Below are 16921 nucleotides of genomic sequence, written 5' to 3'. Positions count from 1 at the left end.
GGCAAAGATTGGTTGTGGGCAAAGATTGGTTGTAGGCCAATTTGCGACGATGGGGACCCCATGGAAGGCGTTAGGTTTCTAGGTTTGGAACATGGAGCCCATGGCTCCGGTTTGGTCTCTCAACATGGAAGTGCGGCTTTGAGCCGCTACTCGAGGGTTGGGTATTTCTGAAGCCGTAGATTATAATTTTTTTTTTCTTGATTTCCATATTATAATTCAATTGAATTTCATGCATATTCAACATAAAATTCAATGCATGAACAGATATATGACATAATTCATGGCAATATCAATTCACATAATTCGACAATTATGGATATAATGCATATACAATTTATGTAGAATCTAAAATTCGAAAAACGTAGAGTTGGGTCATGCATTATGGTGAATGTTCATGCTATCAGGGCTGCAAAAATATCGAGATAAAAATCGTTGTTTTGGAAGAACCTGATTTTGTGATGATATTGATGAACTGGTTTAAGCAGAAAACTTTCACGTCAGATTCCTAAGTGCAGCGGTAGGAGCGTGATGATAACGTGTTGTGACTTATTTTAATCTGACATAGGAGAGAAGGGGCACGGTAGGGAGAGATGTGTTTGTAGGGTTATGCAGATGATATGTTATTCCTCCTACGCATTGCCTTTATTTATAGTAATAGGGGAGGGAATAATCCTTCTTCTCCAAGGAATACAAGTCCTAATAGGAAAGAATAACTAGTATCAAATATAATCTAAGATTTACACATTCACATTTGAATACAATGTTTATAACAAGAATGACGCTTTCTACTTTATTAACTTATTACGGAATAAACATAGTTCCCCTTGTACTCCGTCTTCATGTTTTTGTATTGTAATATTTATGTAAAACTCATCTTTGCTCACCCTATTTTGAATAAAAGTTTACTTTAAAATATTTCAAGTAACTCCCTTCGTGTGTTTGTATCTTAAACTTGTGTCACAAGTACCAAGTGTCATATTTCATTAAATATTCGCCATGAATTTAAGGGCGTGACAACTTCAACATGGTTGTCAAAGAAAAAATAAGCATGAGAAAATAAATAAAACTAAGTATAAGCCATATAAACCATATAAGCAAAATTTAGCATTTAACCATAAAAAAAAAATATTAAAATTCAACTTTCATTATTTCCACTAACATTGACAAGCAAACAAGAAAGTTACATGTTTCCCACAAGTTATAAAAGAATACATTCACAAATGACTACTCAAAGGACTTTTGACAAAAAAAATCAAAATCTTTGGGATATTATGTACATTCACATGATAAATAATCCAGACTGAAAATTAAAAAGAAAAGAAAAAAATAATTATCTTTTTGAACATGTTTCCCCTAATAATTCATTCGCACAAGAATTATAACAAAAACTCAATGTGGGTTTTGTTGTTACTTGTTAGACCACTGGAACTCTATTTCTAAATTCCGTGACGGCCCGCTTTTGCTTTCTGGCAACAGAGTGTACTCGCCGGCAACTGCTCCCAGCATTACTACACGATCAATCTGGATGGTTACCTTTCCAAATGAACTCTGTCAATATATCAAATGAGAATTGGTTACCAGTTACTTGGTAGATCAAAAATGATGGATCAGATGAGAAAAGATATCCTCTTATTATAAATAGAAGTGCCTATATGCGATATCTTTGTCCACTTACCTTTCCCATTTTGCTCTTGTTCTTGCAAGATATGTGGAGCTTCTGGCCTTTCGGAGGACTCTCAAAGGACCACGAAAAGCTTTCATCCCATTCGGGATTCGGTCCAGTTGAAACAACCTGTAAATTCATAAAATCGTGATAAGAGGTTAAAATAGCACCAATATCAAGGTCATGTATCATTGGAGAAACAGAAAAGATATTGTGCGCTATATCCCAGAAACACAATCAACATGGCTAGCATATTTAGTTTCCAGAATTCTACTGTTCTTGCAATAACTATGGACTATACTTCGTTTAATATATACGGTAAATGGCCTACAATTCAACAGAAATCACAGTTCAGAGATTTTTCCTTGAATATGTCAACATGAAGAGAAAAAGAATTTAGGCATTTACTAAGATATTTATTTTGCATTTCTTCAAGTTCCAAAATAAAGATTCATATATTCGACCAAACTAAAAATTAAGATTCATATATCACTTGTGAATAGAAAAGGTAGTGGAGAGAACGCATTTAAAAGCATTTGACCTGAGTTTGCTTAGGTGGAGTGTTGCCGAGTGTAATCTTGCAATAAACACTAGGATTTCCCACTGACTGCTTCATATTATTTCCACGCTTGATTATCACCACCAATGTCCCCGGCAAACATTGTAACAAAAATTCTGTCTTCTCCTGAAACCGAGGTGGGCCAGACTGAATTAAGTATTGCAGCAAGGGGATTGCATCGGCTGCAGCAATTGACTGCGCCCTAGAAACTTCAGCTGGACATGCTGACCAAGCTTGCCTAAGAAGAAAGAGTGCATCCAAGGCAGCTTCTTGAGTTGCCTCTGACCCTGTCTTGAGGGATGTAACAAGATGAGGAATGCTTAACGTTGCAGGTTCTGTGGCTCTAAGTCGTGGGAAGTTGCTAAAAAGAGCGTTCAGAGCTTTCAGGTACTCCTCATTCACAGTTCCGGTTGCCCATAAATCTTTCTCGATAGCAGCTAATGAGGCCAAAAAAATCGTATCAGTTATTTTTTTAGAAGAACAAAGAAAAATATCTGCTTCAGCAGCAAGGTTATCCAAGTAACAACTGAAACCTCTGATTCAATGAACTAAAATGATTATTCAGTGAACCAAAATGATTAATCTAACTCTAACACTTCAACAAAAAAAAAATATAAATTAGCGGATTACTTAATTATTGATTTCAAGTTTCAACCTAAGGGTTCTACTATGGTCACACACTGCATAACATCGTTTTGCACCTTTTAACCACAATAAAACTAAAGGTACCTACTTAGATAGCTCAAATAAAATTCTGCGTAAAAGCCAAAAATAACTTACCAGTAATCGCCCTTACTGTCTCACTAGAAGCATACTCTTGAATGGTATGGTTTGAAAAGAGAAGTTTAACAAACATTGCAGCCTGAATAGAAGTATCTGGATCGCTTGAACCAATCAGATCCAACACAACCTGGACGCCACCAGCCTCAGCAACTGCTCTTTTATTAGATCTACTGTACATGACAAGGTTCTGCAATGCACATATCGCTACAACCTTCATTTCTTCAGTAGGTTGCTCTTCAAGCACATTTACTAGTGCACGACAAGCTGAAACAGCGTCAGTGCTTCGAGCAAGGCCCTCATTCTGGAATAGATCACCAAGAGCTAGAGTTGCCAGTAACCTCGCTTGCTGAGCTTGGGTTTGTGGATCTAAGAGGTACTGAGACAATGGTAATACGGCAGACTTGGTAGCCTTGGTTTCTCTGATCTTCACATTGTTCAACAGTACTTCCAACAGCCTAGCAGCAGTTTCCTCACACTGATGAGATCTAAGAAGATCCAAAAGAGCCTCTAAAGCACCACTTTCAGCCATTGCTTCTGCACTGGTTGCATCATCACTTTCCAGTACCAGAAGAGCATTCAATGCACCAATTACTGTGCCTTCTGAGCCAGAACGAAGCAACCTTACCAACACAGCCACAGGCACTTCCAAATAAAATTCAGAACTAAATTGCAGAATGCTTGATAAAACAGCAGCAGCCGATTCCCACAAGGCATGAGGAAGAGATGTATCTGATTGCAATATCACCTTGGACAATTCAGTGACACCACCCTCTTTTGCTATTTCATTCGGCCAAATTAGCGCAATACTAACAAGGGCCTTCACAGCTCTCTGCTGCAAAATGTGTATACCAGAGCCAAGAACCCGTATGAGAGGACCAATCACTTGCTGAGTCACTGAATCCTTTTGAAGTTGTTCTTCAAAGAGTAAATGTGACAGAAGCTCAGTGGCCAACTGTTGTACCGCTGGAGCAGGAGAATCAAGTAAGGGAATAATAGGTTCAACAGCTTGGTGGGAAGTCAACTTATAGTCAGAACGACACTGTGGATGCTCCAAAACGTTGACAAGAACTTGAAGTGCACTATGCTGCCCATCAGGTCCAAACTCTGGTCTTGTTAGAAGCACAAAAAGGGGCTCAACCACTTTTGAAGCAGACGGTCCCTTAGCAATGCTTGCATTGTTGGTCAATATTCGGAGCAGTTCTGCAAAAGCAGCAGAGAGAAAATCGGGTGCCTCATGGAGGATGTCAAGTATGCTCTCAATTACTCCAGCTTTCACCATTTCCATCTTGCAAGCAGGCCTGTCTTTCCCTAATTTCACAAGGGCTCTGGAAATAGCTTCATGGAGCAAGTAATTCTTACCATATAGAAGACCTACAAGAGGAATAACTGCCCCGTGAGCAGCAACAAGTTCTGCCAGTTGCTCATCATCAACAAGTTTATCCAATGCACGGACAACTGAATGCTGTGCAGGACTGAACTCGGTCACAAGAAGAGACACCAGAGGCTCCACACATCTAGCTGCAGCCATTGTTGACCTGATTCTTGTATTTCCAAAGAGAACACAACACAACTCGGCAGCTTCCCCTTTCAGCTCCATTGAGCAATTTGAAGAAAGAATCTTGCAGAGAACATCTACTGCATTCATCTCAACATCTGCAACTGCTAAGGCTCTTGATGGATTTTCACTCAGCAGCCTTACCAACGCAGCAATTGCAGCATGTTGCTCCTTCTCAGAACCAGTATTGAGAATCTCCACCAATGGTTGAACAGCTTGTCGAGCACTTTCTGCATTCCTTATATGGTCAGCAGAAAACAAGCTTTCCAATGCTTTAGCAGCACTGTACCTTGAAGCTCTTCCACCTAAACGTAAAACTGCCACAAGCTGACCAACAGCACCAAATGAAGAGTCATGTCTCCTGATTTCAGCACTGCCAAATAGTATACCTAACAGATCTGTAGCAGCTTCCTCAGTTGCATCTTGAGGGCCAAGTGAAAGATATTTGGTCAGTGCTTCCAAAGCTCCTGATTCTACCATTACAATTTTATTCGACGGACAGTCTTTCGCAAGCTGAGTCAGAAGCCCAAGTGCTAAAAATGGTGCTCCAGGACGATCTGGAATGGGTTTGAGTAGATCAACAAGTGCAGGTATTGCTTTCCTGGAAGTAGCGCCAACCCTTATGTCTTCAACTCTGAACAACCTCTCAAGGGCAACTTGCTCAGGATAACGCACTAAACCACACTCTTCTGACAACTGCAAAAGATCACTTATATCAATATCTGCACAGCCAAGTAGGGAAATGAGCCCGCCTGCTGCTCCAGAATTTGCAACAGATAGAAGAGTCCCCCTGCTACCATTACAGACTAGGCTGGCCATCGCCTGTGCAGCAAAATATCTGGTGGGCAAATCCTCTGATCTCAACCAGTTTGCAAGTACTGGTACAGATTTCATGGTTGCATGTGCTCGTATGATGTCTCTGTTTTGTAACAAGATTGCTAGCAGCAAAGTACAAATCCATATACTACTATCTTCTTTAAACTCAATCTGCATACATTGCACCATACACAAAACCAGGTTAGATCATTAGGGCTATAAGCAATATTTAATGGATAAGTAAGCCGATAGGTAGTGAACAACACTTTCCTATGATGGATCTGCGTATATACAAATTCAGAAATGATCCAATGTATTTTGATCTTCTTCCTTATTGAGTGAATACATTAAGCAAAATAAGAGAGTTGATTACCTGTGAGTAGGGTGAGAAATCATTTGAGATCCTGTCAGTGAGGACTTCCACAGCCCCAGCCTCCATAATCACAATTTTGCACCTTTCATCGTGACAGGCAAGAATAGACAGTAGCCACATAGCTAAATTGACACCACTAATTACTCCTGTGGACTCACCAATCTTTGTTTCCTCTTTAGAATGCCTATAAATGCCAATAGAATCATTCTCATTATCCCCTGGGCTTCCCAAAGAACTAAACATTGCAACAAGAGCTTGAATTAGCTGGGTGCATAAGTTTGATTCACTAAGATCTTCCACAATTCTCTGATGACTAACTTTTGCAACACAAATAAGTAGTGCAGTTCCTCCAGTTTTAACTTTTGATTTCGTTGAATTGATCACTCTTTTGGCAATTGATGAAATACATCCATAAGCAGTAGCAACCGTGTCACCCAATACATCAGGCTGATCTCTGCAAAGCCGTGATAATATTTCAATAGCCTTATCCTGCAACAAGGGTGTTGCATCAGCAATGGATAAAACTATTGGGGTAATGCTTTTCGGGAATTCGGCTAAAACTGCCCATGCAGGTTTTATATCTCCAGTAGCACCTTCTGACCTGGATAGAATAGCAAGTGCCTCAAGTGCCTCTAATGTGGCAACAGAATCATGATTAACAGATTCTAGAAAAGAAACTAATGCAAGAACAGTTCCAGCACAATTCACACAATCAGTTAAAGCATAATCAATTTGACGAGAATGGAGCAGGCGAGCAATTGCTGCTGCTGCATGAGTCTTTCCAGGTACTGTGCCTTCACGCAAAACTCTAGTAGCCGGGAAAATAATATCTTCAGCAACTGCTTTCTCTGAAACTTCACTGTCCAAAATAAGATTAGCCAGAGCACATGTTGCTAGTTCTGCAACTTCCAGAACTGAAGAGTTAGCAAGCACAACTAACGGAGATAATATATCTCGAGCAACAGCTGCCACATCCCGGTTCTCTTTAATCGAAAGAAATATTGCCGCAAGGCAACGTGAGGCCTCTGCAAGGATATATACAGATTCAACACTAATCAACTTAATGGCTGACCAAAGAGTTTTAACAGCAATGCTACCTTCACGCAAGTCCTTCCTGGATTCAAATATTCCAGCTAAAGCTGATGCAGACTTGGCTTGAGTCTCTTCTTTAGTTGAGCTCAATATTTTTATCATTGTCTCAATTGCATCATTAGCAGCACTACCTTCACGTGATATATCATTGAGGGGGACCACAGACAGCATACTTTTTAAAGCATCCAAAACATACACTTTAGATTCAGGTAGATCACTGGTCAATAAGGCAGTAAGTTGGCTAATGGTTGCTGTATCAGATTTATGGATCAAATGATTTAAAGTCTTTGCTGCAATTTCTTTTCCGTTTGAACTTCCATTCTTTAGAAGCCACAGTAATGCAGGAACAGCATCAGCACTTTCGACACATGCACGTATATCTTCACTGTGGTTGCACAGGTTCCTAAGGATTGATGCTGAATCTTCCTTGGCTTTTGCAGATCCTGTCTCCAGAATCTGAACAAGTGGAGGTATGCCACCAGCAGCAGTAATAGCCCATTTACTTTCGTCATTCTCATTGGAAAGCAGGCAAAGCAGTGCAACTGCACATTCTTGCTGCTGTTCTGATGAAAGCCCAAGAAGTGATATCAACAGCTGAACCCCTTCACGGCCTTGAAGTGCACGCCACAGACTTTCCTCACTATTGCAAAGTGCAAGAAGAGCTCTCATTAGCTCATCCTGAACTTCATTTGTTGCCATTGTGATCAAACCAACAAGCAAACGCTTTGCTTCTGAATTGGCAAGTTTAACTGAGAGTACAGAATTCCCATACAAACTCGCAAGGGCCTCTATGGTTCGTTCCTGAACAAGAAACGGTAAACGAGGTTTGAACTGTGAAACCAATGTCTGCTCAATAACCACAGGATCTGATGCTCTATTAGATTCTGCCGTACTATCATATATCATCAAAGCTGAAGCCAAAGCCCCTAATGTATCAGAAATTTGGGCAGGTGAAGTGCAAGATTCAAGGCTTTGCCCAAGGCTTGAGATAACATATGACAAACCACCAGAAATATTTGCTAAAGCACACATGGCATTCTCCTGCAATGCTTGGGCATACTCACCCTGCATGAATTCTTTGGAAGGGGCTATTGTAGCATTTATCAATACAGGTATGCCGTTGAAGTTAGCTATTTCCCGTCTTGCTTCTTTGCACTGGGCAGAAAGAGATTTAAGAGCACCTGCAGCTTCTGCTCTAACAGAAGCTTCATTTCCGGATCCTAAAAGCTTGAGAAGTTGTTTGGTAGCCTCTGAAGCCAGCACCTTAGAACAGACAGATGGATCTTCCACCATCATACATGCAAGTAGAAAGCACACGTTAGCTTGAGTGCTTGACTGCCCAGTTGTCAGCAACTTCACAAGTATATCCACTGCTCCAGCTTGGAAGGTTGCAGTCCAGAATCCCTCAGTGCTGCTGGATAGGTTCTTTAATGCTCCAGTCAACAAACTATCAACCAAACTACCAGTTTTTATCCCTTTTTGTAGCTGCTCCCAGAGCACTGGCACAACTCCTTCAGTTGAAAATATTTTTGATCCAACATGATCCCTGGCACCACCTTGAGAAACAGCATAAATTGTCTTCGCAGATGCAACTTGCCCTTCTGCTGAGCTGGACCTGAGTAGACCAAGCAATGGCGGAATGCATCCTCCAAGCAGGACTTTCACCCTGAGTTCATTCTCCTTGCATAGAGAGCCTAAAACAGTAGCAGCTTGTATCTTAACTCCAACTGAACCTGATCGAAGAAGAGAAACAAGCACTGGAACTGCTTGAGAGTGAGATCCAACAGCACTGAAAGCATTTTCACGAGTATTGATAAGCTCAAGCAACTGCTTCAACGAATACTCCTTGTCTTGTACAGATGAGGAACTTTGACGCAGCTGCTCAATGCATTGAGCAACACTTGCCAATGTCCCATCTGCATCCTCCATGCTACTACTACGATCTCTGTAAGAAATATGAGAACCAAAGATAACTTAGCCAGAATTATCCCCTTGTTTTATAATAAACATAGCTTTTATTAACTAAAGAAAATACAACACAGTCGACAAGGTCCCCCCCCCCCCCTCAACTTATTAGCCTGTATCTAAAACAAAGAAAATACGACTCTGAAGAAAGTAAAACAACATGACATAATTACAAGATAACAGAATTCCAAATATATGTGGCATGAAAACCAAATCCTATAACCTCAGAGGAAATAATTGATGGTGACACTTAATACTTCAAATTGACAACCTGTTACTGGGTCTCATTTATTCACAGCTTGCAGAAGACAGATCACTAGTTAAATTCCATCAAACAACTCAAACCCATAAAATTAAAAAAAATAAAAATAAAAATTGAAAGATGTCCGACCAAAGGTAGCCAAAATGCATCATTGCTTCAAAGTGAGCAAGTAATGATTCTATCGTAACAGCATTTATTGGTAAACCCCACCAACATAGTGAGCATTTAATGCACTGGAAGGAATACGATGTGTTGGAAGTATCGAGAAAAACTACCTATAACATTGTCAATCTTCCTGACTACAAAATCCAACATCTGCATGTTCTTTCTCCTGTGATGGAGATAAGAACTTCTAAAGTATGATTATGATATGAAAAAAGTGGCTCCTAAAACAGTATTAATTCTGTCATAATTTGAGACAGAAGATGTGGTTCTTAATTGATAAACTAAACAAAGATCAAGTTTTGCTAGAATGGAGAGACAGTGTGTAGAAGTGTAGACAAGCCCCATTAAAAAAAGCAAGCAACCAGATCCCAGCTTCGTTTGCGTGAAATCATTTTGGAACTTTATGACCTCCACCTTTAGGATTAGACACAGAAACAAACTATCATTAATGGAAGTGCTATCTCCTAAGGGAGACCAGTTCAAGTATTTCTCCATCCTGCCACAAGCAGACACTAGCTCACAGAAAGCAGCAAAATACTCACTAGCATAACCTACTAGAACCTTAATGATTACCAAGTGGCAAAAAATTTCCCATATGCAAACAAATTCCTTTAACCAACTTGGCCAAATAGTTTGCAGAAAGAAATTTTAACCAACCGTGAACCCATCTTTAAAAGAGAATGTGGTGTTGGAGGCTCCGAATCTTGAACTTTTGCATCACCATTCCTTTCCTGAAATCACAAGAACGAAAGCAATGAGAGAATAATCCATTATGCGCTTTTGTACCTAAAACATGAAATCTCACCCTCCCCCCCCCCCCCCCCCCCACCGGTTTAATTTTTCTCAATATGATTCTTTCTTTTCTTCATAACTTGGGATCATTGTGAGTTGCTTTTCAATATCCACTCTCAACCAATATTTTGGGTGGGAAACAGACTTCTTGGGATCGGTTATGAATCCAATTCCAAATTTAAATTTTCCCAAGCTCCCAGAAACGCATTCCCGAATCACTTAAAATTCAGTGCTACTAGATATTCAGTCTGCTAAACTCTAGAGCAATAATGCATACCAAACACTGTGCAGCAGAATGAGGCATATAGATTGGACAATGAAACAAGAAGATGGAAAATGGCACCCAACCCAATATTCATAATAGAAAGAAACCAACATAAGAAATAGAAATGAAACAGAAACGACATAATAGGCGGGTACGGGTACCAGATCATTAGTGGAAAGGGTGCTGCCATTGGTGGCAGCATACCTCCATCCCATTGTGGTTGCCATGCCAGCTTTGCTGCTACTCTTCAAGATTCCTTAGGAAAAAGGAGTAAAGAGAAGAGACCAGCTTGGCCTTCTCCAGATCTACCTCACCTCACAGCCTCCTGCCACCCAAACACAAGGAATCCAGGTCAGATAACAAATCTAACAATTTACCACAAATTCTACAAATTGAAACATGATTGAGTGAGCGAGCTAGTGAAGCTGAATTGACTTGTTCCTCACTTGCATTTCTTGTTTCTGCAGAAGAAAGGAACAGATCAACATACAATTGCTCTCTCACAGGAAGGAGGATTCGGACGAGATCGAATCAAGTCCGGAGCTTTCAGTGGGGAGTCAAAGCGCAACACTAACAAATGCAAACCCAATTGTGCAAATGTGCAAATGTGCAATTGAGAGGGAGAGATGGAGGAGGTGAGACCTTGAGATAGTGAGAGATGAAGAAGCTGTTTGGTGCATCAATTCGATTGAACTGGCAATTGGGTTTCGTAAAAGACAAGGGAATTGAAGAGCAACAACACCACAACTACAAGTCTACAAGCAACAAATCGAAAAGATAGAGATTTATATAATTTTCCTTTTTCTTTTTTAGTTTCCCTTTTGTCTGTTGGACGAGTTTTACGTTTACATTAGATGCTGTGAAGAAGCGCGAGAGAGAGAATGACAGACGGCTGCACCGTCACAGCCTCATAAGACCACCGACAGTCGGTTTCAAGCGTGAAACGCTTCCATGGCTTGGCTTCGGCTTTCTTTTCAGCTTTATAGTTGACCGGCAAGTAGCAAATCACATTGTAAAAGTACTACTTGAGCTTGTGAAAGTATCAGGCCCGTTCGGTAATGTTTTGCAAAACGATTTTGAAATAATTATTTTGTAAAATGAGAGGCGGTCATGATGGTGATGTGATACCCAACATGGTCAACTACCAACATCACTGATATTATCTCAACTTAATCACTTATTTTAGATGTTGGATTTTGCCACAAAAGGCCTTGGTGATATTGGGGGAGAAATAACAAATATGAGTTGTATTGTATTTTGTCATATACTCGATGTGAGACTCTATTCTCAATATGATGGTGGCGATGGTGGTGGCTAAAACTGTAAGACGATCGAGGTGATGATGATCATGGTGGTAAGTGATGTTGGTGGATGATATAGTGGTGGTGATGATGGTGGCGGTGTTGGTGTTGGTGGCTAGAACGGTGAAACGGTGGAGGTGATGATGGCCATGGTGGTAAGTGACGTTGGTGGATAATATAGTGGTGATGGTGGTGATGGTGATGGTGGCAGCGGCGGAGGCGGAGTTGCAAGTGACGGTGGTCAAGGCGAGACTATGGCAATGGTGAGATGGTGGAGGTAGTTGTGGCCATGCTAGCGAGGGTAGTGGCGGTGTAGAATATGTTGATGGTGTTGGTGGGAGGTGGTGATGTCAAAGATGGTTGCGGCGGTGGTGATCATGATGGTGATGGTAGTGGTGACATACATGTTTTTTTTTTTTATTAAACTCGAACTTTATTTTATAATGTTTTTTAGTTGAGTGATAGCATTAGTAGATAAATAGCTATTGTTAGGAGAAAGAGAATCATTGGGCATCAAACCCTCACTAGAGCGTAAATACATGATTGATTTGCGCAATTGCAGTAAATCGCCATATGGATATTGTATATTTTATCTGCTATTATTTTGAAAACTATTATTCAAAAAATAGAAAAATTATCAATTTGATTTTCTACAAAACTTAAGTTAAATATTCTTTTCTAAGTTTATTTTCACAAAAATGTCTAACGAACACATTTTCACACGTTTTTATATCTACGAACGAAAAAATTGTTATGCAAAACGTTGACGAATAATTTTGCCAATTTCTATAGTTTTTCATTTCGAAAAAAGAAACCTGTACAATTTGGCAGAGTACATAATGTTTGGGTGATAATACAAAATTATAAAATTGGGCTGAATAGTTTAAAGCCGAGCCGAAGCACATCTGTCTCGCTTGATGTGATACTCTTTCTCTTTCTAAGTTGGCTGGAATATTATGGCAACTTAATATTTTATCAATAAAAGGCAATTACTGGTGGAATACACAAGTAGATACACCTAATAAGGTTAAGGAATCATACAACTTTAAATAATTATTATTCAACCTTTCCTAATTTTTTTTTTTTTTTTGTAAGTGAGAGGTTTTATATTTGATTCTTGCCAAATGGGTGGAGGAGTGGATTAAGTCTCACAATGGGCAAACCATAATAATGTGGTTCAAAATCGCCTTTAGCGATAATCAAACCAAGTCCTCTCACTTACAAGTAAAGATGAATATCACTAGACTAGAGTACTAAGTGACAACACCACTAGACCTTCTATTTTTTTTTTAAATACAATATTATCTATACTAAGGGAAGGGGGTGAGCTAAGTCTCACAATGGACTAGCAATAATGTGGTTCATATTCGTCTTTGGCGAGAATCAAACCTAAAACCTCTTATTTACAAATGAAGAGGAATACTACTAGACCGTAGTACTAAGTGACCACTAAACCTTCTTTTAGTTATAAAAAGTTCCATCCTAACTTGGACTAATTATATACAGTATTTTACAAGAGGAGAATTTCGCATTAAAAAGTCTAGATTTCTAATTTATCCTCCAAAATACCCCATTTACTAAGCTTTTTGTCAGGCTTGATTTTAAGGTAGTGCTATTCACACACTCTTATTAAGTTTTCTCCATTGATGTTCTTCAATTCATTTGATTCAACAGCCAAAAATCGAAAAAATGTGTGACAAGTAAAAATGAATGTGTAACATCACCCTAATTTTATCGTTCCTGTCAGCACTTGGAAAGTCAGACTTAAAAACCAATTGGTCAGTCATTAAGGAAGGAGACAGCAGCAATTTGTGTGATTCCAAAGTGAAATCATGGTGTTTTCTTTGGCAAACCAAATAATTGAAAGTTAATTTTCATTTCTCAAATAGTTCCTCTTGTTTGTTGGCATTTTCTGTAGGACCTGTGAAAAGGGATTGAGACGGAGCAGCCGGGCTGCCAAAATTTCGACAAGGATGTAAATCGAAGCTGTGCAATATATGTCATGTTTTGTGGCTGAAGATGAGTACTAAACATGTCACATCCCGGTCCGGACCCCCACCACATTTCGGACTCGACTCTGCCGTAGCATGATATTGTCCGTTTTGGGCCCTAACCATGCCCTCACGGTTTTGTTTCTGAGAACTCAGACGAGAAATTCCTAATGGGTCACCCATCATGAGATTGCTCTCTCGCGAACTTGCTTAACTTCGGAGTTCCGATGGAACCCGAAGCCAGTGAGCTCCCAAAATGCCTCGTGCTAGGTAGAGATGAGAATATACATATAAGGCTTACATGATCCACTATTCTAGACGATGTGGGATGTTACAAAACATTTCCTCCTTGTACTAATTGGATTAGAGAGTTTGGGTATAGTATTATTTTGTCTCTACTACAGGCTAAAGTTCGACTCACGTGTGGATGAGACGAGTATCGTATGTTCGATATTTAGTTATGGCTAGCACATTGAAAGTAAAGTACTTTATTGCCCCACTTTGTATAAATGCTAACTTTTATATAAATATATATTATTGTGGCTTGTAGAAAATGGGTGATATGTTATAAAATCTTTTTTTTTATTTAAGTTACAAAAGTGGAAAATTAGAAGACCCAATATTATTCAGATTATGACTGATACTGATCCCTCAAGAATAGTGATGAGATAAGAAGTCGAATAATCATATTCCAGTCATAAGCCATGATCTCTAACTTCAAGGCTCTTGAAGGCACGGCCGATGCTTGACTACTTAAGGATAAATTGGAATTTTTATTCATAATTCTTCGAATTCAAATTACATAAGTTTGTGCTTATGATCAGAATCGTTCATATTATGAATCATTATGTAAAGATCATCTTTACCAAAAATGAATTAAAACTAAGGTTGTTTAGCCAATCTATTACAGCATATACATAGATAGTTCGTAATGCTTTTATCAATTTCATTCATCTGTTTTTATACAGTTTAATGATTAAACAACCTTAGTTTTAAGTGATTTTTTGCAGAGACGATCTTTATAGAGTGATTTATAATGTAAACAGTTCTAATCAAATTCTATGAATCGACAATGAACAATTTTGAATATGAACTTTTACTCATCATTTGAGTATCCCAAGTATTATTCTAATGGCACCCCTTATCAAGTCTTCCAAGTCAAAGAAACAAATTGATTTGATCGAATGGTAACATGGTTCAAGCCCTTCAATCACAATACACCATATGTACTGTTGAGAAGAAATTAGTTGAGAAGAAAATATCTTTGTGTTGATATGTTGTATTGTATGTGTGGGTGTGTGAGGTGGGGCCCTGTGGTGACCACCATGGGCCATGTTTTTTTTTTTTTTTTTTTTGGAAGAAACCAAGGCCGAAACCGAAAACAGCAGGAGAGCCAACTAATGGCGAACACCAAACAGGCACAAACAGAAAGAAAACGAAGGAAGGGGATACCAACAAGCAGACACTGCAACCAGGTTGAGTGTCTCCCCAACCAACGCAACAACAACTCAAGGCGGACAAGGAAGCCCATCCTTATTCAGAACATGCACCAACGAAGATGGGGGCCTGTTAACCCAAACCCGATCACACATCTCCGGACATCTAACCGACGCAAGATAATCCGCCGAAGAGTTGGCTGATCTTGGAACCCAAGACCAGCGACATAACTGGAAAGCTTCACACAATTGCTTGACCCTTGCCAAGATAGGAAAAGCCTCCCAACTGCCAGAATCCAAAGCGCCAGAGAGACAAGAAATGGATTCACGGGAATCCGATTCCAAAATGACCGCGCTACAACCCAAAGAGGAACCCAAATCACAGCCCCGCAACAACACAAAAGCTTCAGCCGCAGCAACATTAAGGGACAAAATAGCATACCTAGCAGCCGCCACAAACCTCACTCCATCAGCACGCAGGACCACCCCAACAAAACCCATTTTAGACTCCTTGGACCAGCTAGCATCAACATTGATTTTAATGAAAGGAGATGTTGGAGGGGTCCATCGAGAAACCAAAACCTGCCGAGCTTTCATTTTTAATGTAGAAAAGATTTCATGTGAGTTTGATTTCACAACCAATTACGATTGTGATTGATAACTCACACTAACAATTAATTAGTTAATAATTTAATAATTTAATAGTGTAACCACACCACACCATCTTCGCTGTCAGATGTGGATGTTTCTTCTCTCATGTCATGCGTGATGCTTGCAGGCTGCACCTAAGTTAAGAAGAATCTGCTACATGCATGTTTTTAATTTATGCATCTTTCTTTTTAAATAAAAATTGAAAAGAAAAGTATAATTCAACGTTCTTGTTGTGAAGAATAAATTTCACACAAACGTAAAATTATTCTGAGATTCATACAATAAAAAATGAAAACACACATAAGGCCTTGTCTCATTGTTGTGGTGTGAGCCAAAAGTTCTTCAATACATAAGTTAGTCGTAACGGTAAGAAAATGATTATCAAGCTATGAGTTTCTTGGCTAACGAATAATTACCTGTCATTGTGTATGAGCATGCCTTTATATAGAGCTAGACATGAAGTTGAAAATGATTTATAAGGGCACGCATGGTGCTCCCTAAGTGGTTAGTTTGAACCCCATGCGGTTCTGCCCTTTTAGCCACAAAGGTTGCTAAGGGAAAAGAGATGAGGGGCCTAGTTAGGAGTTTCTTTTAGGAGTATGTTTGATGCACGAGAATGAATCCATGGGAAATAATTTTCCATGCCTCTTCTTAAGAATGGAAAATATATTTTCTTATTTCCATGTTTAGTAAAGATGAGAAAGTAAATATGAAAAAAGAGACATATTTCGGATTTATCAAATATGAGAAAGGAAATGATTTCTCATATACCAAATACAACTTTAACAACATCGACGATCATGACCTTGTCTGGACCATGAGTGTAAGAATTATTATTTCTTAAAGATTCTACTAGATCTTGTCTTATCAGGCCCTTCTGAACTAATGGAACCCTTCTTGGACCTCAGTTGGCCTACTCAGCTTGCCAACTATGCTTAGAAAGGGTGACCCAACGTATCGTTTTACATGAGGCATAAAGCGCACATTGCCTAGTAGATGTGTCACCTTTGTCAGTGCGATTCACGAAGAGGCATCCCCTCTTCCATTTAACTCTCAACCCACACGCCACTTGGTAATAACAATCTGATGATATTCTTTTTTCATTTGTCAGTGAAAGACCTTATATTCGATTCTTACGAAAAAAAAACAAATTCGAAACCAACAAGTAACGTCCTCTCTAGGACCAATGAATTTTGGCTACCACACGTAATAATCCTTATATGAATTATAAGGCAAGAAAAAAATGGGATAG

At 39.3% G+C, this 16921-nt stretch overlaps 1 protein-coding gene across 2 annotated transcripts; it reads right to left on the bottom strand.

Annotated features, from left to right (window-relative positions):
- Window positions 1-1126: 1126 nt before the first annotated feature.
- LOC126622431 (protein CELLULOSE SYNTHASE INTERACTIVE 1-like) lies at window positions 1127-11228 on the bottom strand. Of its 2 annotated transcripts, none has more exons than XM_050291181.1 (8): window positions 10737-11228; window positions 10452-10615; window positions 9891-9964; window positions 5750-8786; window positions 3003-5547; window positions 2205-2659; window positions 1676-1792; window positions 1127-1548 (listed from the first exon to the last, which is right to left on the bottom strand). In XM_050291181.1, the coding sequence occupies exons 2-8, from the start codon at window positions 10515-10517 to the stop codon at window positions 1408-1410; spliced, it is 6435 nt and encodes a 2144-aa protein (XP_050147138.1). In that variant the 5' UTR covers window positions 10518-10615; window positions 10737-11228; the 3' UTR covers window positions 1127-1407. The 2 variants fall into 2 exon arrangements, with proteins under 2 accessions (XP_050147138.1, XP_050147149.1); XM_050291192.1 differs by having other exon boundaries at window positions 10933-11228.
- Window positions 11229-16921: the final 5693 nt, after the last annotated feature.

The sequence above is a fragment of the Malus sylvestris genome, chromosome 1 (assembly GCF_916048215.2).
Source record: "Malus sylvestris chromosome 1, drMalSylv7.2, whole genome shotgun sequence".
In the NCBI taxonomy this organism is placed as follows: domain Eukaryota; kingdom Viridiplantae; phylum Streptophyta; class Magnoliopsida; order Rosales; family Rosaceae; genus Malus; species Malus sylvestris.
The sequence above is the reverse complement of the archived record's forward strand: the minus strand, read 5'-3'. Positions and strand labels throughout refer to the sequence as shown.